The 25,080-nt window shown below is 41.8% G+C and overlaps 1 protein-coding gene across 6 annotated transcripts in view; it reads left to right on the top strand.

Moving 5' to 3' along the window:
* Positions 1 to 23,104, top strand: part of MAP3K20 (mitogen-activated protein kinase kinase kinase 20) — an 80,077-nt gene extending 56,973 nt beyond the window's left edge. For 2 of the 6 annotated variants that reach the window (XM_083631134.1, XM_083631131.1), the window contains exons 11-14: positions 8,728 to 8,863; positions 10,435 to 10,476; positions 17,720 to 19,423; positions 20,859 to 23,104. In XM_083631134.1, the coding sequence (XP_083487260.1) occupies positions 8,728 to 8,863; positions 10,435 to 10,476; positions 17,720 to 18,094 (553 nt within the window). In that variant the 3' untranslated portion in view covers positions 18,095 to 19,423; positions 20,859 to 23,104. Of the gene's footprint in view, positions 1 to 8,727; positions 8,864 to 10,434; positions 10,477 to 17,719 lie in introns of all 6 variants that reach the window. The other 4 variants (XM_083631136.1, XM_083631135.1, XM_083631133.1 and 1 more) reach the window with 2 other exon arrangements.
* Positions 23,105 to 25,080: the final 1,976 nt, after the last annotated feature.

Below are 25,080 nucleotides of genomic sequence, written 5' to 3' on the forward strand. Positions count from 1 at the left end.
TGAGTCTAATGAATGTGAGATTGTGACAGGGGGTGGGATTAAAATGTTTTATGGAAGGCTAGAGATCCCAGTTGTCTGAATTCATGGCTTTTCTGACCTGAGTTCATTGCTTCTTGGCCGAATATGAAAGGAGTTTGACTCCACAAACGTTCACTCCTGAACAATTGCCTCCTGAGGCAAGGACTTAATTTTGCAAACCCATCACAAATGGGTTCCAGGCAACAGTTTGTTTTTCCAAAGTTATTTTCCTTAGAAAACAGTAAAACCAGATTAAATGGATGGATTGGCTTTTTGATCTCCACAGCATTGTGTGAATGCTGTGAACATGCATGCATGCATGCATGCATGAAGAGCACAGATCCCACAATAAACACTTGTCTGAAAGCCCCTGAGTACAAACTTCATATGTGGTGCGTTTAAATGACAAAAAGTTCTTCCAGTTGCTTGAGCTCAAGCTGAGAAACCTTGTTTGATTTGCATTCACCAGAAGTTGTTGTTTCTCTTTATTTTTAACAATAAGTTGTTTCTAACTGGGGGCTTTTTTCACAGTGGCACTGTTAGTCTACTAAACCTAAGAGTTGAGTCAGAATTTTGTACAGAGATGGGCATGCTAATGAACTCTGCGTTGGACGTGGCCTTGGTGCATCCAATACAAAACACTCAACGAGACCAACTACAACTAAGGATGCGTCTACACTTCTGTTCATCCCATGCCATAAAAGCTGGGGTTTGAGCTGTTTTCTGCTTGTTCCACCGCTTTCTCACAAGAGAGCCCGCTCTTTAGTGCTAAATTGAAACAAACGGCACTCCATAGAAAACCCAATTGTCATTTGTTCCGATTCAGTGCTAAAGATCGGGGAAAGTGGGGCGGCCTAACAGAAGTTAGTGATGCCAGCACACCATCACAAATGCAATGCAGCTCAACAGTATGGTAGGCACTCTTGCTGGCAACATAAATGTTTATAATGGGGAAGTCAGTAGACCTACATTCTACCACTAAACTGTTGCATCGTTGATATTGGATTTGGTCTTGCTCTTGTCTTTATTGTCGTGATACTACTTGGTCTGCCCCCCAAAAAAGTGTTTTTTACATTCTAAGGTCCTTCCCCTTAAACACAACTTATTTAAAGTTATTATTTTATTTATTTAAACAATTTATATAGCGCTTAACTTCAGTCATCTCTAAGCAGTGTACAAGACTTAAGTGATCCCTGTTATTTTCTGCGCAATACAGATTGTGACATTACCACTTAATAATTACAAAATAATCAGGGTTGGGGGGTGGGCTAATTATATTCAGAAGAGTAAGCAACGTGTTAATGTGCATCAGGTTCACAGTTCAGCACTTTTAAGGTCCATTGTACTTATTAATGAAGGCTGTACTTTTTTTGGTGGGGCAGGAGATGGTGTGTAAAATTAAACACTAAACATTAAAATTTATGGCCATGTTACAAAGGCCTCCGGAAGAGGGCTAGGAATAGCAAACGGCAGAGTCCTAAACTTCTGATGCAATGGAACTGAAACTAAATTCTAAAGTTCAGAAGCAGAATTTTATTGCAACATTTTTTTATCTCGGATTTGGACATTTTTCATGCACTCTCTTCCAGCACTCTTTCATTTTTCACTGTTCTTCTTGAAAGGTCACCACTGAGAATAAGCAGACGAATTTGTTGGTTTATCAAGCACCCGATGGGCTATAATGTTTGACTTGACTTGACTCTCAGTAAACCCAGCATGCTTCTTGTTTCTGCGGTGGTTCCATGGATCCCGGTGCAAGTGACGGCTGAGCTCAAACTCATTGACACTTTCCACTTTGGGTCCAGCGTTAACGGCATTCATAGGTGCTAAAAGTCTCCCTCGCTGCATGGTTCTCAGCATGTTTTCTCAGAAGCCCTGCTGTGTTCGGTGGTATTTTTATGGGAGTCAGTGTGCACAAGGCAGCCTCTGTGTACCTTTTGAAAACGTCGTTAAATCCGTCTTACAGATAAAACATTAAAGCAGGTCTGCTTAGTGTGCTTTGAAGGCCTTTTGAACGGAGAGCTGTGCAAGCAGAAGGATTGTAACCCAGGGATCTTTGCAGGAGTCTAAATTAAGAACCTTTGGCCGTTCTCCAGATTAATGCGGAGCACAATTTAATAACGTACTAAATTGTTATGGGCCCGCCTCTCTCTAAAAGAGAGAGAGAGAGCAGAGAAAACTACACGGGAATTCTATAGAGTGGTTTAAAGATGTAAAGGGTTTTTTTAAAAAATAATAGATTTATAGAAACAGGGTGTATCAAAACAAAACATCCTAAACTCAAGAGAACTTTAGAAGTGGACTGATAACAAGAGAATTTTATTGCATGGGTGGAAAAAGTGAGCACAAGATCGGAAGTTTGAGCCAAGTCACATGGTCAGAATATAAATAGCCTCTTTCAGAACAGACATTATTCTCCCACTGAATCAGCAGAGCACGGCAGTAACCAGCATTTGGGAAGAGTTAGAATGCTTTGCGCCATCTTCTGTTGAAAAACGGAAACTGCATCACAGAACTTTGGATCACACTCAAAGCTTCCTATGAAACATACTTTTCAGCCTAAACCCAAACATGCTCACTTGGAAGTACCAATTCCCGCCGATTTCAGTGGCACTTACTACTTAAGAAATGTACTTTTTGCATTTGCAGCCTTTTGAGTTCCATTCATATTTAGCTTTTCAAGATGAAGCAATGCATCCTGCGCTCCTCTTTCATGTTGCATAAACAGGGAAATATTTGCAAGTAGCCAGAAGTGCATTATCAGCACACATCTGAATGCAAAAGCATGCAAATAGCACGTATAGGTTTCAAAAAATTAGCAAATGCTGTTAAAGCAGCAGAACTGATTTGAAGCATTGGAAAATGTTGACAGTACGTAGTTCTCACTGCATGCCAGACTTCTGGAATATGCAGAAATGACTAGTTGAGATGAAAAAAATAAAATAAAAAAATTGCATCTTAGGTTTTGGTAGGTGAGGCAAGCTAGTCTCGTTTTGCTACACGTAATTACTGTTTTTCTGCTGTCAGATGTGCAGGATCAAGCCAATGTACCAGGTTCCATAGTTGTCCTTATGATGTATCTGATGTATAAGTGTCCTTACGATGTATCTGAATTGCTTGTAGATGCTGCTGCTCTACTTAGGCCCAGCTCACATATAATACTAAACCCAAACTAGCTTGGCGACAGCAAGCAGGCTGCTTCATTTCCTCCCTTGATTCTGCTGCTGTTTCACTATGGTTTGGCATAGTAAAAGGTAAAAAGGTAAAGGACATCTGGATGATTAAGTCCAGTCAAAGGCGACCATGGGGTTGTGGCGCTCATCTCGCTTTCAGGCCGAGGAAGCCTGTGTTTGTCCACAGACAGCTTTCCGGGTCATGTGGTCAGCAGGACTAAACCGCTTCTGGCTCAACAGAACATCGTGATGGAAACCAGAGCGCACGGAAACGCCGTTTACCTTACCACTGCAGCGGTACCGATTTATCTACTTGCACTGGCGTGCTTTCGAACTGGTAGGTTGGCAGGAGCTGGGACAGAGCAACGGGAGCTCACCCCGTCATGGGGATTCGAACCACGACCTTCCAGTCGGCAAGCTCAAGAGGCTCATTGGTTTAGACGACAGCGCCACCTGCATCCTTTACCTTTACCTTCAATCATATACTCATGGTGGTTTTAAAAAAAGAATAAAACAATTAATAAAACAAACTAATTCATTTGCCATTTTACAACAACAACAACCATGGTTGTTTAGACCACAGCAACACCTTTACTTTTACCTTTGGCATAGTGATACATGCCAAACCATAGCGCAGCAAACCTCTTGTGGCTTGTTTGTCAGAGACAAACCTTGTGCCTGGCTTTGCACATAGCCAAGCCATGCCTTCACTTGCTATAAGTGTAGCGGCAGGAAGACTGGAAGGCAAGTGAAGCAGTCGTGCGTTGTTTTTTTTCTGTGGGTTCCCATGTTCTTGTTTCTTCTGCCTAAGACATGGTTTCACTTAATGTCCCAAGCAAACAAGGCTCTAGTCTTCTATGACAATTAATGCTGTCACAGAGACAGCCGCTTATGCCACAGTGACAACACAAAATTCTAGATATGTAAAAAAGGAGCTGTTCTTATGAAATGGAAGTTTGTGGTTTCTAACCATTGGGTCTCAGGGATATTGAAAGGCAATATGATCTTTATAAGCATACTGTATAAATGTCAGGAATCAGAACCAACTTGCAAAGTTTCCCCCTTGTTATTGTTGATGGGGGGGGAGCAAATGATATCAAAATGGCATTGTGTAGAAGAATATTCTTGTGGTTTTTCACTTTTATTTCAATTTTTATCCAAATTCTCACTAAGAAATGTGGGGCAGCTTCCAGATACATGGACATATTTAATATTTATAAGTTTGCTTTGAGCCATTTTTTAATAAATAAAGCAACTAAATAATAATAATAATATGCAAAAGGTTAATAGCAACAAAAACAGTTCATGTATTTTAAAAATATACAAAAGCACAGTTCCCAATTATAAGTATATAAAAGCACAGTGTCCCTGGTTATCAGATGCCTGTTAAAGTAGAAAGAAAGCTCGTAATATTTTTAAGGATTTTTGCTTTTATTTGAGATATTGCTGATACATTTGCCAGAGCACAATATAAAAGTTCAGTATCAAGTAAACAGATTTCCACCTTTAGCCTACATAAAAATGCAATAGTGGAGTGATCTGAGTTGTGGAGAAACAAGCCACATTAATCTCCAAGAACCACTAAATGAACAGAATACACATTCTCAGTAATGTTAGATGCAGATCACTAAGCTTGTGGAGTAACAGACTCATTAACTGGGCAATGTACAGGAGCCTTCCATTTAATTACACTGTTCTATTATTATGCTTTTTCTTTCTTTTTTAGAATGCAGCTGTTTTCCCCCCGAGTCTGACCTTTTATTATACAGAAGTTTTTGCCTAATGAAGAGAGATAATTATAGTACATACACAGTATGATTTTGACATATGGAAAGCAGTTGTTTCCAAGACTTTCCTAGGGCAGTGATTTACTTAAAACTGGATAGCATCTTCATTAAGTTTTAAAATGGATAGATGCATGCATTTAAGCGATACAAATAAAGATAACTTGTGTTTTTATTTTGTACTCTCCAACTGATAATGGGGTTTATATTGTTTATTTTACAGGGTTGTTGTTGTTGTTGTTGTTGTTGTAAAATGGCAAAGGAATTAGTTTGTTTTATTAATTGTTTTATTCTTTTTGTAAACCACCATGAGTATATGACTGAAGGTAAAGGTAAAGGACGCAGGTGGCACTGTGGTCTAAACCAATGAGCCTCTTGGGCTTGCCAGTCGGAAGGTCAGCAATTCGAATCCCTGCGACAGGGTGAGCTCCCATTGCTCTGTCCCAGCTCCTGCCAACCTAGCAGTTCGAAAGCACGCCAGTTCAAGTAGATAAATCAGTACCACTGCGGTGGGAAGGTAAACGGCGTTTCCATGTGCTCTGGTTTCCGTCACAGTGTTCTGTTGTGCCTGAAGCGGTTTAGTCCTGCTGGCCACATGACCCAGAAAGCTGACTGTGGACAAACACAGGCTTCCTCGACTCCCTCAGATGAGCGCCGCAACCCCATAGTCGCCTTTGACTGGACTTAACCATCCAGGGGTCCTTTACCTTTTACCTTTACCTATATGACTGAGTGCTAATGTGTGTGTACATGTATATATATATATACTGCACAGTATATTCCTGAAGAGAATGAAGTGTCTTCATTAATTCAAGATGCATTTACACTTCTTCAGGTTATATTCTAGTACGCAATGACCTGCCCCAAGTTTCCATCAAGTTTGACCCTTCCATCTATATTCTGTTGCCTTGCAGTGCAGCACCTGCCAATTTAGGACTTAATTAGGTGTTGTGCTTCTTGGCCTCCTCTTCTGCATAATGTCTTGCACCGATTAAGACGTGCAGGATGACATCATTACGCTACCTATCGCCCCATCTCAACCTTATGGCGTAGGCTGCATGGATGGGGAGCATGTACGGTGTCAACAACACGTCACACTTCTGTTTCCCAGATGATACTACAAAGATGGGACAAAGAAATGCAGAGGGACAGCAGTCCTGTGTCTCTCACAATGCCACGTTAAGTTCTTAGAATTACATTTGGATCAGGGACGTATAACAGATTACTAAACGGATTGATGTATTTTACTTGGCGACACTGGGGTTGCATGTCATGCTCGTTTGCCTTTTCTTGCCAAGGCTATTCCTGTTGACAGTTATGGGTCGTTTCGGTGCCGGGCTTATAATTCAGGCACAACACGAGCTTGGCAGTGAATGGGCGTCATGGCTGGTTAGGAAAGATATCTGAAAAACAAGTAGGGGAAGGCGCAGGGGAAAATGATGCTCGCATGGCCATCTGAAGAGACAAGGATCTCCAGAGTTTCAAAAACTCATGAGTGGAGTTTCTCAAAGTTATTTAATGGGGGGAAACCACGAATAGCCTTAGTTGTACATGACAGGTATACTAAAGAGTGAAAATGAGGATTAGATATAATGAATCTGGAGGCTTACATTTTCTTTTCTTTTTGAAGGCGTTATGTGAAGCTGCTTAACAAACAAAAACTCTCTTTCAAGAAAGTTAAAGTTTCTTTTTGAGCTATTTGATCCCCCCTCCATAAAATTATTTTGCAGCACAATTTTATGCATGTTTACTTGCAAGTAAGTACAGCAGGACTTATTCTTATGTCAATATGCATAGAAACTCAGCCACAAAGTCCCTTCGCCTAGCCATCCTTAAGCTGTCATTCCTTTTGATTCCTATACCTTTGTTTTCGGTCTCAACACCTGATTAACAATTAATCATTGGTTTTTATTTTTCATTTATTTCAAATGTATACTCTGCCATTTGGGGCTGACTATGGCTGTCGAAGCAGCTCACCATGTGTGCTTTAAATAGATGGCACCAGATGGAACTTTCCATATCAGTTCAGTTTAAATAGGGAAAGTGTTTGGCTCCAGATACCTGCAGCACCCTGGCTCAGTGAGGGTGATGTCATCCGTTGGAACAGCCTTCTGTGCCCAGATCCCTTTACAGATTAGATCCCTATGTGCAAAAAGGGCACAGGGCAGGTTGTTGCCCTTGGTGCAGTGGGATTATGGAGAAAGTGCCAGGCATACAAATTAGTACAGTATTGTCACCTTCACCTGTTTGGTGTAATGGGAGACCTTCTTTCATGTGAAGAGGTAGGGAGATCACTGCATGAAAGATACCTGGATTGTGGCTACAGCACACAGCACACCAGCGTGTTTATGTTCAGTAAACACTGATATGGGCTTAAATATTGAATATTCAGTGTCCCCAATCCATCTGAAATCTGTACGGGTTTTGTCCAACTACCATAGTTTCAGCAGGACTTTACCCCAGCACATGGACCCAGAAGTGAGCGTCACTTCGTTAATAATAATAATAATAATAATAATAATAATAATAATAATAATTTTATTATTTATACCCCGCCCATCTGGCTAGGTTTCCCCAGCCACTCTGGGCGGCTTCCAACAAAATATTAAAATACAGTAGTCCATCAAACATTAAAAGCTTCCCTAAACAGGGCTGCCTTCAGAGGTCTTCTAAAAGTCAGGTAGTTGTTTATTTCCTTGACATCTGATGGCAGGGCATTCAACAGGGCAGGCGCCACTACCAAAAAGGCCCTCTGCCTGGTTCTCTGTAACTTGGCTTCTCGCAGTGAGGGAAGCGCCAGAAGGCCCTCGGCACTGGACCTCAGTGTCCGGGTAGGACGATGGGGGTGGAGACGCTCCTTCAGGTATACTGGGCCGAGGCCGTTTAGGGCTTTAAAGGTCAGCACCAACATGTTGAATTGTGCTCAGAAACGTACTGGGAGCCAATGTAGGTCTTTCAAGATAGGGTCTCAGCCTGCATACCACATGGAAAAACTCAAAATATAAAACTGGAAAAAAACAGGGATGCAACCAAGCCTATCTATGATGTGAGATTATTTTACTTGGAAATGTGTGGGGTTTTTTTTTAAAGCTCTTTTTCTTTTAAAGTGGAGAAGTGTTTGCAATGTAGGTATTTGCAATGGGGTGGAGGGAAATGGCTGGGGGCCAGGAAATTGAAACAGTATGAAGTGGTAAAGTGGACCGCTGCACTGCATACTGTACACAGGTGGGGTGGGGGGTGGAATCACGTTTCTGAGTGTTCCCCTGTGTTAAAAGCTCATCGCAAGTAGAAAACCACCACATAGCATGCAAATCTTTCTCCTTGATATGCTAGCTTTCTGTTTGCATATTGTTTTCCCCAACATGAAACTACTCATCCACAGTCTGAAATGGTGCATCTCAAATCCAAGGAGTTCTGTTGCATTTGAAGGCACAACTTTATTTCATTCAGCTGAAGTAAAATGTAGTTTACAAACAACATCATCAAAACCCAGGGTTTTTAAACACCTTTCCTTTTTAAAAAAAAAAAAAAAAAAGCCTGATACCTTCTGGGCTTTATTGTCTAGTGCGAACATTTTCTGTTGTGTTTATGGTTCAGAAAACTCTCTCTTGGTGGTAATTAAATGTCCTGCTTGAGTTAGTACTGCACCTTTCACCCTTTCACGTTTAATTAATATTCACGTGGAAAACTTTTCATGAACGATTTGTATTTGTCAGGAGAAAGACGTGACCTAACAAATTGTCTCCCTGCAGATGTGAAATAGAGGCAACGTTAGAGAGGCTAAAGAAACTGGAACGTGACCTGAGCTTTAAGGAGCAGGAGTTAAAAGAACGGGAGAGGCGGCTGAAGATGTGGGAGCAAAAACTAACCGAACAGTCCAACACACCTGTGAGTACATACAAGGCTTTGAATCTTTTATCGTACATCGCAGTAGAATTTGGATACGCCCAACAAAAGCTGGACCCAAAGACCTCAACGGGCTGCGCTCACCAAAGTGGGATTGTGGGGTCTCTTCCTTCTCCCGCCCTCCACTTTGAACAGCAGCAGGGGTGACCGGCAGGTGGGTTGGGTGCTGCACACCTGGCCTTCTGACAGCTGCACTGATGTGTTTATCAGGATGGAAAGATGGCAGGAAGGTTGGTGCAGCAGCTGGGTTGCACCTGCCCCTGCCCCTGAGCACCAGACTGCCATGTTCTGTTGCCTTTTGAAACCTCCCTCGCTTTCAAATGTGGTTTGTCCTACAGCAAGGGTTGTTGCCGTTTGAGAATCAAAACTCCCTTGGAACCAGCTCTAGTTGTAGTTCTTTGAACTCCAGCAAAAGTGTGTCTTAACTTTCTGCTGAAGAGTGGGGCATCAGATATTTTAAACAAGTGTGGCTATAGCCCGTTGCCTCCATTAATAATAATAATAATAATAATAATAATAATAATAATAATAATAATAATAAATTTATTTATACCCCATCCTTCCTGGCCAGAGCCAGGCTCCGGGCGGCTAACACCAGTAAAATTACAATAAAAACATAATTGGGGGGAACCAATTTAAAATACAGGTTAGAATGCAATTTAAAATGCACCCTCATTTTAAAAGTTGCCCATAGATCAAAACTGTAATGGGAAGGAAAACAGACTGAGTCCAAACCAAAGGCCAGGCGGAACAACTCTGTCTTGCAGGCCCTATGGAAAGATGCCAAGTCCCACAGGACCCTAGTCTCTTGTGGGACAATTCTTGTGACAGAATGTTCCACCAAGTCGGGGCCAGTACTGAAAAGGCTCTGGCCCTAGTTGAGACCGATCTAACCACCTTGCGACTTGGGACCTCCAAAGTGTTGTCATTTGTGCACCTTAAGGTCCTCTGTGGGGCATACCAGGAGAGGCGGTCCCATAGATACGTGGGTCCTAGACCGCATAGTTAAGTTCATCCTGAAACATTCCATCTAGTGCGTTATAAAAATGAAGCCCGTAAATGCGGTTGTTCTAGTTAACTCTTGGCTAATAATGGAGGGGGAAGGAACCCACAGCTGCATGTAGATCATGCTACCGGTGTGTGGGAAGCCCTGGTACAGGGGGCCCTTAAACAGCGTTCAGTTTCAGGCCACTATTGCTATTTTTGTTTCAATTTGCACTGCCACCGATATATATGCTTACGAATTCCAATGTAAGGTTCCAAGTCCCTGCGTGTGCTTTAATATGCACATGGAGCTCTTGCACAGATATTCTCCTCCCAGTGGGAGGAAGGAGAATACCCATGCATGCAACGAAACGCATGGTCAGATCAACTTTCCTCCATTGAAGTGAATGCTGATGCTGCTCCAGAAAGTGTAGCCCTGTGTGGGCATCAGGGCTCATACACCTGCTAGCGAAATTTTGGAATAATTGCCATTTTAAATGGGCAACCATAGCAATATTTAGGATTCCCAATACTCTCTATTATACTTACGTTCCACTTTTCCTCCCAAGAGGCGCAGAGCATCTGACTGGGAGTCTTTCTGGGATGTCCACGTAAGACACTGACCAGGCTGCGATCTGCTTGGCTTTAGTAGTGTGCTAGCATAACTGCCTTCAGACTGTTTTTATGGGTCACATATTCTTAGAATAAATGAATAATGAACAGCCTGCAAAATTGCATATATACATTTTTTTTTATTTTTTAAAAAAGTGATTGGGTTCCGTTTGCAAAATCAGCAATTACGTTACTATAAGATTTGCTGCATAGAGTAGAGCCGGGCCCTAAAAACAGTCTGGTGCAGGAAGGAGGTCGAGGAATCTCTATGCCAGTGGTGGAAGCACAGTCCAAATCAAGGCTTGCATACGGGCAATGGATCTTTGCTGCGGGACATATTAGACATTCCATAAAAGTCGATATATAAATAAAGTGCAAAACACAAGTAACATTTTCTGCGTCATCTTGATTAGGGAGTAAAATCATACACCCAAGGAAAGAGTGCAAGACTGACAACTGTCCATAGAAATGTATATATATACTGTATACGATTGAACAGTGTTACCGTAGCATTTTGCGGCATTTGTAAATAAGCTGCAGGCCTTCCTATTTGCATTATTCCATTGTGTTGCATTTTACTCCCCCCCCCAAAAAAAACCCCAGTGGGTGCTAATTGACTTTCTTCCCCCACCACCAAAGGGGGAAAAACCCCACCCAACATCCATTTGATCCAACGTTGATCGATTCTGCATCTTTTGCCATGTGTTGCCCTTCTACGATTGCCTGTAGCTCACCGGTTGTAATCACTCTTTAATTTTAGTACCTATTTTGGCCTGTTCACTGTTTTTGCACCTTCTTTCTGAGGCACAGCTTAATGACATCTATATGAATCACGCTGCATGTGTATTCCAGCTGTGAACATGTAGTAGCATATAATGATGAAGCAGAGATTTTTCCCCAGAAGCAAGGTTCTCTGTGTTCTCAGTAGGCAGCCGGTAGGCTCCCTTTAATGTCTGCGAAGATCCAGTAGCTAAGATATGGGCCATCACCTACATGGTGCACAGCATGAAACATAGCCCTAATGAGCCAGTCTTCCCGCAAGCAAGGCTAGCAAGGATTTTTATGCTGCACTTGCTTATCGCTTCTACTGTTCACCGGCTGGCTTTGCTGAGCGAAGGTGTTGTGGCGAGGCCCCATTGTGCTTAGCATAAACTCCTTTTTGTAGGACATTAATACAACTCTCCTTTTTTTACAAGTAGGGACAATTCTGTCGGCAGAGAAGACTTAAGATAATGCAGAAAGTAGAGTGCCTTTCAAACTTCTTAAATGGTTTGTCATGCTGCTGAAAGAGCATCTGTCAGATTTTTTGAATAATGAAAACTCTTGCTGTTTCCTTGACTTGCCTCCGTCTCCACCCCCCATCTTGCTTTATTTCTTAAGAATTTTAACTTCAGAACTCTTCTATACACAAAAACAAATCCTAGATATGTTGACATTAGAAAGGACGCAAATGTCCTCTGCTGTCCTGTGAAAATGGCTGCCGTTGTTGACAAGAGGTCTATATTCTTTCTTCATGACAGTAGAACAGGCGTAGGCAAACTCGGCCCTCCAGATGTTTTGGGACTACAACTCCCATCATCCCTAGCTAACAAGACCAGTGGTCAGGGATGATGGGAGTTGTAGTCACAAAACATCTGGAGGGCCGAGTTTGCCTATGCCTGCAGTAGAAGTATTAGGATAGTAAAACTGCAATGAGGGAGAAATAAACCTATGAAGTGATTTGCAGGGTGTTTTCTTTTCTTCATTTACTGAAAGTCCTTTCCTGGCTCCTCTATATGGATGAAGGGCCATTGTCTGGAGCAGTAAAGAGTGACTGGAAGTGAGGACCATAGAGTCTTCAAAAGGATAGGGCACCTTTGAAAAGGAACATGTCCAGTCCTACAAATGGCTCACTGGAAACCCATCGCCATAGAGAGGCTTGGAGGGGCAAGGAAATTAGATCCACTAATTTCTAACACAGTGACTCCATTCTCATGTCACCATGAAGCACATGGTTTGCCTTGAACACACAATGGATCTGACTTCGCTCCTCCCCTGAGTGTGAGCAGGGACAACAAACCACTATGTGAAACAAGGGTATGAGACTCTCTCTCTCTTTCTGGTGGCCCCAACAAAGCATAATCCACTCTACAATTCATGGAAAGCTCCCATCACCATATGAAATGCAAATAGCAGGTTCTGAGGGGCAGTTTTTGTTGGTACCATGGCAGGGAGACAAATAGTTAAACTTCTCTTTCCAATCTCCCAGCCCCAAGGGGGTGTGCAGCTTGATTGCATTCACACAATTAATGTCACATCTAATTTGGCCCCAAAACACGGGCTTTAATTGGGACCCTCTAGGATAGAACCTAATTTTGAAAACTGGCATCACCAGTTATCTCACCACAAGAGTAACCACAACTACTGGCATGAATGCTTCTTAAGTGTTTGAGACATGGGCTGCCGGGGCAAAGGGAGTGGCATTGGATATATTGTCCAGGGTGCTGAACAATTAGAATTTAACAGAGCGCGATAAAACTCAAAAGTGCTAGGATTGCGAAGGGTGACCCATAGCATTACAATCTGGGTACTGTGTTACTCACTTCTTGATTACTGTAATACAGGGGGGGCTGCCTTGGAAGGCTGTTCATAAACTACAGTTGGTTCAGGCTCCTGAAGCTACGCTTCTTGTGGGGTGTGATGTGGGGACTCACGGTACTCCCCTTTTGAAACAGCTGCACTGGCTTCCAGATGTTTCTCATTTTGTCCCATAAAGCCCTAAAAACAGCTTGAGATCAGGTTATCTGAAGGACCGCCTTCTTCCATATAGTCCTGACTGAGGACTAATGCCTTCCAGAGGCCCTTTTCACTTTCCCTTTAGGAATTCCTACTGTGACACCGCATAAAAATCCTTTTGTGTGGTGGCCCCTCCATCTCTGGAGATCTCTATGATTCCTTCACCGTATGCATTTCAGGGAGCAGTTGAACCTTTCTCCTCAAACATTTTAGCTCTTCAACCTAATTTGGGTGCTGTGAATTTGCTCATATCTTATTGTTTTTTTAGGGTTCCCCGTTCTGATCTCCTTGGGAAAGAGCAGGATATAAGCTTATCCAGTGCTGTTTTTCTAGAAAAAGAGGTGCCAGAACTCACCATGAACACCTCCCTCGTTCTCTTAGAATGGCAACGGCGCTCACCTGAGAGATGCCAGAACTGAGCTCTGGCTGAAAAACTCCCTGAGCTTTTCTTAAAGAAAGAAATGCTTGGCTTTTCATTGCAGAAGCAAGGACAACCCTATGTGGGAAAAGACTGAAGTCAAATAAGTAGATTCGCTTCAACAGGAACATGCTTTGTTTCAAATGTAGTTCAGCAGTTTTAGCTCCGGAACTCAGTTCTGTGTCAGTTTGGGCAAGAAACTATCTGAAGAGGGTGGGGGTGGGGGAGTGGAAAAAAAGGATACTTAATTAATATGCAAGAATTAGTGCATAGAACTTATGTCAGGAATTGGAAGCAGATGGAGACACATGCTAAGCAGAGACTTGTCAAGTTTAAGGGGGCTAAGCTGCAGCTGCACAGCACCTGCTGTATCATTGTCAAGCATTGTGGGAACATCGACATGGAATTGAAAGGAGGACAAATTGAACAGTTTTATGGTTATATTATGGAAACTCTTCCCTCTTAGGCCTGATTCACACATGCAAATAGTGGCTACTTATAATGCAACTGCAGAATACTCAGTGCACCAAGTCATTCATGTAAAGCATTGTGTGTGTGTGTGTGTGTGTATATTTTTTTTCCTTGCTACTCCCCGCCCCCCAAGCCACTGGAAATACACACATTTCCTTTTATTTTCCATTTTGCAATGACAAATTGATTGCCGCATGGAGCAGACTGTGCTTGGTTGCATTGTATACCAAATCCAAGATGCTGTTTGTAAGCGTGAATCAGGCTTCGGGTTGTAATAATAATAATAATAATAATAATAATAATAATAATAATAATAATAATACCCCACCCATCCAACTGGGTTTCCCCAGCCACTCTGGGTGACTCACAACAGAATATTAAAAACATGATAAAATATCAAACATTAAAAAACTTCCCTAAACAGGGTTGCCTTCAGATGTCTTCTAAAAGTCAGACAGTTGTTTATTTCCTTGACATCTAACGGGAGGGTGTTCCGCAGGGTGGGTGTTACTACCGAGAAGGCCCTCTGCCTGGTTCCCTGTGATCCGAAAACCTCTTATTCAAGAACATTTGCAGTGAAGTTGTCAGGACTAATCTAAAATCAATGTACGAGAAACATATTCTCTGTTCCTCCCCTTGCTATGCTTCATTTCAGCATTGTAAGTCTAGGTAAAGGACCACGGTTCCAACAACTGCATGAGCAAAGTTCAAATTCCTGTCTGTTTCAGATCCCAACCTTAACCATTCTGAGCAGTGGCGTAGCGTGGAGGGTGCAGGGGGGGCCGGCCGCACTGGGCGCAACATCTGGGGGTTAGGGTTAGGGGGCGCAAATCCACAGGTTAGGGGGCGCAAATCCACGGGTTAGGGAGCGCAAATTACTTGCCTTGCCCCGGGTGCTGACAACCCACGCTACGCCACTGATTCTGAGACATGGGACCAGCTTGGCATTTACTCTTTGAGAAAGCACAGTGATGCCTAGCCCTGATAGGAGAATAGGAACGTGACCTGCTGACCAGCCCATGTTAGCTCCTTGCTCCTAAATTCTGTAACATTTCAAGCCTACTCACAGCGAACCAAAGGAGTTGATTGAGGGCATTGGTATGTGTGTGGGGGGGGGGAGCACTGAAATAAATACAAACATTTCAAGGCTAGTAACTGCTAGAAGTGCAGGGTGAATATCTGGCCTATTAAGCCTTCAGATTAAAGACCAAGGAGTTGTTTGCAGACTTCTGGACATTAGATATACACATCTAATGTCATTCCTTGTCCCCATTTAGGGCATTTCGTTAGAATCTCTTAGTTTGCTCAACACAAAAGTCAAGGTAAAAAAAGAAGCTTAAATTAAAAAAATCTACTGGAAAATACAGTAGATTCTTTATTTAACCTTTTGACTTTGGTGTTGTTTGTTTCTGGTGTACTGTCAATTAAATTTACCCTTCATCTATCGCCGCCCCCCCCTACTCTCCAGGTAATATCCAAAGTTTAACTCAATTCCCCCTTTGCTTATTTATTATATTTTTATCCCATTCCTCCCAAGTTGTCCAGAGTAGTGTGTGTTGTGTCTTCTGCCAGTTTAAATCCACAAGATTGTGAGATCAGGTAGATTGAGAGTTGTTGATTGACTCAAGGCCATTGTGGCTGAGTGAATTCAGGACTCTCTAGTCCTATTCCTGACACCATTATATCACACTGGCCCTCAGAACCACAACATATTTTTTTAAGCACTTGTCAGAATGAAACCAGATAGAGTGGTACCTTGGTTTAAGAACAGCTTAGTTTATGAACAACTTGGATTAAGAATGCTGCAAACCTGGAAGTAGATGTTTTGGTTTGTGAATTTTGCCTTGGAATAAGAACATGTTGCGCGCTTCCTGTTGAGTGTGTTCCATTTGTAAATTGAGTTCCCGGCTGCTATGGGAAAGCACGCCTTGGTTTAAGAACGCTTTGGTTTAAGAACAGACTTCCAGAATGGATTAAGTTCGTAAACCAAGGAACCACTGTACTAGGTAGCATGCCCTCTGAAAATGCATTGCTTGCATTGTCCGGCTGAGACATAGGAGGCCGGCTGGCTGTATTAAGAAGCAGGTCAGCCCATTTACTGGGAATTAGTTACGTTCTTGTCAGTATGGTTTTTGGGATGTCAGGTACATTGTGGGGAACCTAACACATCCACGGAATGTGACTTGAGAATGTCCATGTTACCTAAAACCAGCATTATGTCAGAGTTTCTTTCTTTCATCCAAAGATCTCTTGCCGATTGTATTTTTATACACACACATACACACGCACACAAAAGAAAGGTTAAAATAAATTCCGGTGGAGTGGAAGTAATGAAATCTTACATAGTTTAGTGTGAAACTCAAGATTTGTGTTGGCTTGAGCACAGCATGCAAGCATCCTTTTATGCGTGGTGCAGCTATAGTGAGCGCATGCAGCAACTGCGTATTTTTCCTCTGCACATATGATAACATGCTCGCAAGCTACCAGGAAGCTAGGATTTATTGATGTCTTCCTGCCACACGTCCGTGCATAACATTAGAATTCAGCCCTTTGTCTCCAGGGCAAATTTCTTGTGAGCTTTTCCCAATCGCTTCCCAATGTGAGATCTTGTCTGGCCTTGTGGAGGCCACTTCAAATAGCTCCCTCTGATGAGTGGTCCATGCTTCAGACAGATGTAACATACAGAGTCATGTGTATTGCTCCCATTGTGTAGAAACAGTCTGCAAGCCACTTTCAGGTATTCCTAGCGGCAGCTGATAGGGACATGGAAACTGTCAGTTCAAACCACGTTATAGCCACATGGCATGGACCACTTACCATGCAGAGGGTGTTTGCCCTGGCTGCCAGAGGGCCATTGTAATGTGGAGCAGAGTCATAACTATGGCACAGGGGGAAACTGGGAAATGTGCACTCTCAGGAACTCTTTGTGTACATTGCAGGCTCCACCATAGCAAGGCTCCAATGTACATTTATTGATTTCCATTTTCCAACAAACACCAAACCATTACAGAAGCAGTTTGTTAGCAGTGAAGGGTAAGAGTATTTTGATAGCAGTAGCTTTTTTTTATTCTAGCGTGAATATAGACACAAAAGGAACTGTAATCTACAGGCACCTTTACTTTGGGAACTTCAGGAATATTTATTCCAGCATCAGCCTTTGGAATAGTAAACAAACATTTTAAATCAATTAGCTATTTGTTTTTCAAAAACGGAACAAAAATTGTGGTTTGTTTGGGTTTTTCCTTTGGCTTTGATAAAACTGTTTTCAGGATAGACACTTCTACAAAATATTTTACCTCATGCCATGCAAAGTTTTAATTTTCAACGTGAAAGCTCAATCTGCGTATGGTGCCTTGCATACTCATTGGTGGTGGTTATGCTATCTTCATGGTCTAAAAATAATAGCCAAGTCTTTTCAGAAAGAAATTCTTAATTGGCTGTTTATATTTAGACTCACTAATAATTTTACTTTCTGTTTATTGCTCACTAATCTGGTGGTGTCTTTTGCCTGGTTTTTAAATTGGTCCTAACTTTCCTTTTTTTCTCCTCTATCCTTCCTTTCCTTTTTTCCCCACTAGTTTTGCTTCCCTTTTGCTGCAAGAATGTCTGAGGAGTCTTACTTTGAATCTAAAACAGAGGAATCAAACAGTGCAGAGATGTCATGTCAGATCACAGCAACAAGTAACGGGGAGGTAGCTGGTGTGAACCCAAGTCTGAAGGCCTTGATGATGAAGGGCTTTGGGGATATCTTCCCTATGAACGAAGCAGGACCCGTCCTGCATTCTGGGATGCAGATAAATATGCAAGCCAAAAAGAATTCTTCCAAAACCACCTCTATGAAAAAAGGGAAGAAACTCAACATGTCACTGGGGTTCCATGAATTCGACTTATCTGATGATGATGATTCTGATGATATTGATTTTGATGATGGAAGTGATAGTAGCAGTGAATGAAAGAAATAAAAAACTGTAATGTGGCGTGTGAAACAAAGGGGGAGGGAAAAGATTTTTTTTTTCCTGAAAAAGAAGCTACAAGTGTGAATTAAAACAACTTTGAAACCCAGCACCGCTCAGTTTCGTAGGCCCATTTTATTTCTTGTATGTGAGAAGTTATGTTTATACCCATATTTGGCTTTAAAATTTGCTTTAAAACACCTTATGTGTGTTTTTTTTTTAAAAGGGGGAATATTCTATTATGCTACAATATTTGGTTTCTTGTTTACTTCTCAACACCATAAGGAAACTGCAGACTGCTAGGAGTGTTTTTAATTCACATAATTGTTGGTAAATCATGAATATGTTGCTATTACTCTTGACGGGTTTTTGAGCAAGTTAACATCTGGATTTTTCATGTAAATTTGACAACCTCCTTTAAAATACCTTGTGTACAGGCTTTGCACTAGGATCTCATCCTCTTTCCCTCCACTGAATATTATTGTCTCTGACAATGCTGATCATCTATTTGGAGTAGAAGCAGCACCAAGCTTTCTGGCTTCAGTGACCTCTCCTCACACAGGTTGTCAGTTCTAATACAGATCTCCCTTCCATTCAACTGACACCTGATACAGGTTTCCCCTCCTCTTTTTGCACAACGAAGGACCTAATCCAGAAGAGCTATGCACACGTGTTGGGTTGTCCTTACAGGATGTGCAATTTAACCTGCACTTAAGCTGCAATCCTGCAACCACATACTTGGGAGTAAGCCTCACTGAACATCAACGGGACTGAATTCTGCTTGTTGCCATTCCTGTATATTTTTTGGGCAAGTACCAATTCATAACTAGAAATGAGAAACCGAATACAGTCGTACCTTGGAAGTCGAACGGAATCCGTTCTGGAAGTCCGTTCGGCTTCCAGAATGTTCGGAAACCAAAGCACAGCTTCTGATTGGCTGCAGGAAGCTCCTGCAGCCAATCAGAAGCCGCGGAAGCCCATGTCGGGTGTTCAGGTTCCAAAGAACGTTCGCAAACTGGAACACTCACTTCCGGGTTTCGGGATCCAAAACGGTCCAAGTACCAAGGCGTTCGGAATCTAAGGTACGACTGTATAACAAAATGGAATTTAAGCACAGCTTCTAGAAGAGAATGTGGACATGAGAATTCATTGAGGTATCCCTTTTCCTCCAATGTATTTACACCACAAGCTCAACTGCATAGAAGTAACCAAAGACATAGCTGTGGACTTGTGGTTGAATCCAATATAGTGCTGAGTAAGAATCACATCAGTGCAAGGGCTTACACTGGTAAACTTTTCCACCATGTCCTCAAACATGCTCTCTAAACAGTCGTCCAGAGCAGATCTGAGGAGAGTGCAAGTTGCACACACTGGGGGAGCAGAGAGTTGAGAAAATCTGGTTGCACATGTTAAATCCTTGAACTGGTAAGAATGCATTCGTTGGCTGCCACCCATTATAATTAGTAGGGCTTTAACGTTTAGTGGATTAATTGGGTTAATTTAAACAATTAAAATTCCAACTCGGGCAGACTGAAACAACTCTTTTTTATATATATTTAAGAACATATATTTTTAAGAGCTTATTGAAAACTGTGAGTGGCAGACAGGAACTTACAAACTATCACCTCTTCTACAATGGGAAGGAAGGGATGGAGATATTTTGTCAGTGTCTAAATCCCCTACCCCGCTACCCTGGTTTGGAGACTACATAGCTTTGGGTCGTACAGACCCAACCGCTCTCTGGACCGGCTGTGGCAAGCATGACCCTATTTTGCCTTGCCAAATTTGGAAATCTGTTGCCAGTTTGGCCAGGGCCTCAGAAGAGGCGTTGCTGGGGGAGAGAGCTCCTCCAACATGGAATTGCCTTCTCTGAAATCAAAGCTGTATCTCTGACATTTGAAGGATAGATCTTAACGATCCTGTGTTTCCTGAAACACCCTGCTAGGGATTCTAACTGTCTTTTATTACACTACACTAGTACTTCAGCATACTTTTGCACAATAAAAAAAAATAGTTTGTCCCCTGGAGTGAGATAAATGTGAAAGTAGGCATAGCAAAGAGATTTGGTCTGTGTGCATTGACAGTTGCATTGGTAATACTTAGGTAAGCATGTTATTCAGGAAAAAGAAATCATAGAATCTGTTATCTTTTTAGAGTTGGAAGGGACTCAAGGGTCATCCAGTCCAACCCCCTGCAATGCAGCAACCTCAGCTAAAGCAGATGGCTATCCAACCTCTGCTTAAAAATCTCCAAGGAAGGAGCGTCCACAACCTCTCGTGGGAATCTGTTCCGCTGCCAAACAGCTCTTACTGTCAGAAAGTTTTTTCCGAAGGTTTGGTCGGAATCTCCTTTCTTGTATCTTGAAGCCATTGCCTCGAGTCCTACCCTCCAGAGCAGGAGAAAACAAGCATGCTCCCTCTTCCAAGTGACAGCCCTTAAGATATTTGAAGATGGCAATCGCATCTCCACTTGGTCTTCTCTTTTCCAGGCTTAAACATACCCAGCTCCTTCAAGCGCTCCTCGTAAGGCTGTTTCCAGATCATTGAGCATCTTGGTTGCCCTTCTCTGCACACGTTCCAGTCAATATAACTTTTCTCATATGCAATGAAAGATACTTTGTGTAGAAAACACAGCATTTTATTTCCAGTATAATGTGGAGGGATCAAGGATGGCAGCCTATGCACAGAAATTGTTCACTGATCTGGTGGTGGTCCCTCTTTCGCACATAACACTCATATATTTTACAGAGATCCAGCTAGGACAGCAATTCTTATGGATCTTTAAATAAGGGTGCCTGAGTAAATCTGGTATTAGAGTCTTGTAACCAAGACAGCGTACACACACGTACGTGTGTGTGTGTGTGTGTGTGTGTGTGTGTAAGTAATGTGGGCCAGGCTGATATTCTGTATTTGCCAAATACAGACGATTTCAGAAGCTACAATTTTCACGCAGCCCAAACCTGTGTTCAGTGGGACTTAACTTCCAGGTATTACATACACAGGATTGCAGCCTTGATTATAAAACCAATTATCTGTGATTCCTTCCTTCTGGTAATCTCAAAACACAGTGCTTTAGCATACTTGACTGATAGTTGGATCTGTGCTACAAACACACAAAGACTTTGCGCTGTACAAAAACAACTCCGGGTCTGTTTTGGAACTGTTTTGGAATTGAAATAGCTTTCGGCACACATTCACTACCTATTTATTTACTATTTGATTTTTTAAAAACTGAATATTTGAGTAAAATATTTATATACTACTAAAGGCACAATGTTGAGGGGGCTCACTTCAGATACTGCAATGCAATGTATAACTGCTACTGCATTCTGCAGTTATGGAGCACCAAAGATTTCTTAGGCTTGGGTATACAGGCAATGGTTTTTGAAAGACTTTAGGTCAGTAGTCATCACTGTATGTAGGATTATTCTTCTTCTTGTGTTTGTGCGTTCCCTGTTGAAGTGGTCAAGCTACAAAGTTCTGACGCACTACAAGAAACACGTTTGATGCCATAAAAATGTAGCAAGCAAAACAAAAATAATGAATATGTATTCTGCTGGGAACTATAGGCTTGTTCATAAATTTTGTCTGTTCATTCTCAATGTGGTATTAGACTTGGGTGTGCAGTATAGGTATCTGCAGGTGAAGAGAATTCTCCCTGGCCACCAGACCAACTCCTCTCCCCCAAGAGAAAATAAGGAATGTTTAAAATACCAAGAAAAGTCAGTTTGAGGTGTCCCGTAGAAAATAATGAGTGAATAGACTCATTTTGAAATAAATTCTCCCCAAGCCCTGCAGTTGTAGGGTTCACCCCCCAATAGCTTATAGTGATTCTATCTAATAAAGCCATTCCCAAACCCATATGTGAGCAGAAATGTAGCTATCTTTTGAAATTTGCACTCCTCCGAAATACTAAAGTTCAAAAGTGGGTATATGAAGGAAAAGTATACACAGTATGTGTATTAGTGAAAAGAATGCAAAAAACATGCAATATAACTAGCAGAGCTGTTGATATTAGGTGAAATTTCATACAAAATGTGTATAGCTGAAGAAATACTCATGGATATCTATATAAAATTTTGTGCAGATGTTTTTAGAACAACCCACGAGTGCAGAAATGGAGTTAGCTGAATTTAAGGTTGGAAAAATGAGATGCAGAGAAACAAACGGACAGATTAATCCAACTTTATGTACAGCCTAATAGAACCTTCCGCTTGAAGGACACTTAGTACATCAAAGGACTAGATCAAGTACTGTACCCTCTTCCAACTTTTCCTTCAAGAAAACAGTTGAGTTGGATATGATACAAGTAGCTTCCAGACCTTAAAACCTACTGTATTCCTGGAAATTGAAGAAACCATCTTCACTTCCTCTAAATTAGAAGACTCTAATTTAACACTAGCTAAGCCAGCGAGAGCTTTCTTGATGATAGGAATAATTTCAGCAACATGATGCAGGCAATAAACATGTTATGGTGTCTATAAGAATCTGCAGTGCCTCTTTTTTGAAGTCTGATATAGCACACTATGTTTATATATATATTTGCTTTTGCACTGTTGAAATGTTTTATATTGACTAATAAGGAAATGATATCATTTGTAATCCAGGCACGTATGAAAATGTAAATGGAAAGTATTTTCAGTACTTAGGAAAGCTCAACCTTGGGTTTTTTGTTGTTGTTTTTTTTGTTTTCTCCTAAAAACTGCTGTGCTGTGTGAACTCTGTGCCAAAAGTACTGCAGTGTGTAAACAGAATATCTAATTTTTATGGAATGTGAAATGTTACACTCTTGCATGGTGAGACCTTTAGTAATTAGTCTCTCCCACCCCCACAAGACACTACTATATGATGGCTTGCTCCAGTCACATAATGGATTTGCTTGTCTAGTTATTAACAATGCATTTTGGGGGAAGGGAAAATTTGGTGTCATAAATCTTATTTTGTTGTGAATTGTTTTCCTTCTCTTTGTCTTCATTCTGACTTTGCAATAAACATTTTGACAGGAAGAAAATCTGTGGTCCCGTATAAAAATATTAGGGGTTAGATGAGGGACATGATGTGTATATGCCAGCTACCGTATTTTTTGCTCTATAAGATGCACCAGACCACAAGACGCACCTAGTTTTTAGAGGAGGAAAACAAGAAAGAAAAAAATTCTGAATCTCAGAAGCCAGAACAGCAAGAGGGATCGCTGCACAGTGAAAGCAGCAATCCCTCTTGCTGTTCTGGCTTCTGGGATAGCTGTGCAGGCTGTATTCACTCCATAAGACGCACACACATTTCCCCTTACTTTTTAGGAGGGAAAAAGTAGTCTTATAGAGCAAAAAATACGGTATTTCACACATGGCTTCTCCATTTTGGCTTCGTTTCTGTTAAATAACTCACGGCACAGTGTAATATGTCATGCGTTGTTGTTCATCTGAGGTTGTATTTACCTAATTTTAAGACCTGCTAAGGAACAGGTGATTGCTATTATGTCCTGGTATGTAAAACCACAGATTTCAAAGAGGGTGTACTTGATTTTTCCCACGACTGCACATACATATATACATCCTTTTATTTGCATGCCTCCTTTCTGTAGTGCAAACCATGCTCAAGGTAGCTTGCAACGTGGAAAAAAACGACAAAAGTAGTCATAAAGATAAATAAAACATCAAAAAGTACACAACTAACTTGAACAATGTTCACATAAAGAAGATCTAAATAAATAAGATCTAAGATAAAGATACAAAAAATAATATCAATAGTGGCAGCAACCCCCCCCTCCACACCAAACCCCCTTAAACAACACCCCAGACCAAGTCTGTTCAGCAGCCTTCGCTTTTGTTGCTGGAGTCAAGTTACAAGACCAAGTAGAAAAGGGCATGCAAGTCGGAGAACAGGTCTTCCAGGACTCACAACCAAGATGGCCCATGCAATGTTGGTTCCACGCTTAGGAACTAAGTCCTAAGGAGAGTGTAAAACATAGAAGACTGGGATGCAGGGCGTCGATTGGTGGTGAATTCATGTGGAAATAATTTTTTATGGGGTGAAAAAATTGTGGTTTTGCCCTTGGGTATGGCACCATTGCTCTACAATCTCACACCCAACAAGGTCTCTTTGGGATAGTGTTTGATTAGTTGCATGTGGATTATCGCTTGGACCGAATGAAACCGCAACTAGTAGAACATGGCAAGTTGGAGTTCCACAAACTGTTGCAACATATCCCCCTGTTCAGGATTTCAGGCATGTCCTCCAATATAATATAAGCTGCTAGGAGCTCAAGCAGGTGATCCCGTTCTCCTCCTCCTGTTTCTTTTTCTTCTTCTAGTCAAACTCGAGATTCCATAACTCGCTGAGCATATTTAGCGCCCAGTGAACTGGGTTAGGGGGAAAGGGGTTCCTCTCTATTTACAAACTTGTATACTTTGGCCTACATGGGAGTTCATCGATTATCTAGAAATAACTTCCTCCTTTTATCAATGGAGTTGTGCTTCGAAACTGATTTAATTTAATTTGATTTAATTTATTAAATTTTATGCCACCCTCCACCTGAGGATCGCAGGGTGGTTTACGATATGAAAACACAAAAATATACAACACAGTAACAAATGAAAGCAATACCCCCCCCCAGTTTAAAGAACCGTAAAGGTAAAGGGACCCCTGACCATTAGGTCCAGTCGTGACCGACTCTGGGGTTGTGGCGCTCATCTCGCTTTATTGGCCGAGGGAGACGGCGTACAGCTTCCAGGTCATGTGGTCAGCATGACGAAGCCTCTTCTGGCGAACCAGAGCAGCGCACGGAAACGCTGTTTACCTTCCTGCCGGAGCGGTACCTATTTATCTACTTGCATTTTGACGTGCTTTCAAACTGCTAGGTTGGCAGGCGCAGGGACTGAGCTCACCCCGTTGTGGGGATTCGAACTGCCGACCTGATCGGCAAGTCCTAGGCTCTGTGGTTCAACCCAAATATTGTTATGAATATCTTCCTATGAAGCATATGATTTC

Source organism: Podarcis filfolensis, assembly GCF_964270895.1.
Source record: "Podarcis filfolensis genome assembly, chromosome: 1".
NCBI lineage: Eukaryota > Metazoa > Chordata > Lepidosauria > Squamata > Lacertidae > Podarcis > Podarcis filfolensis.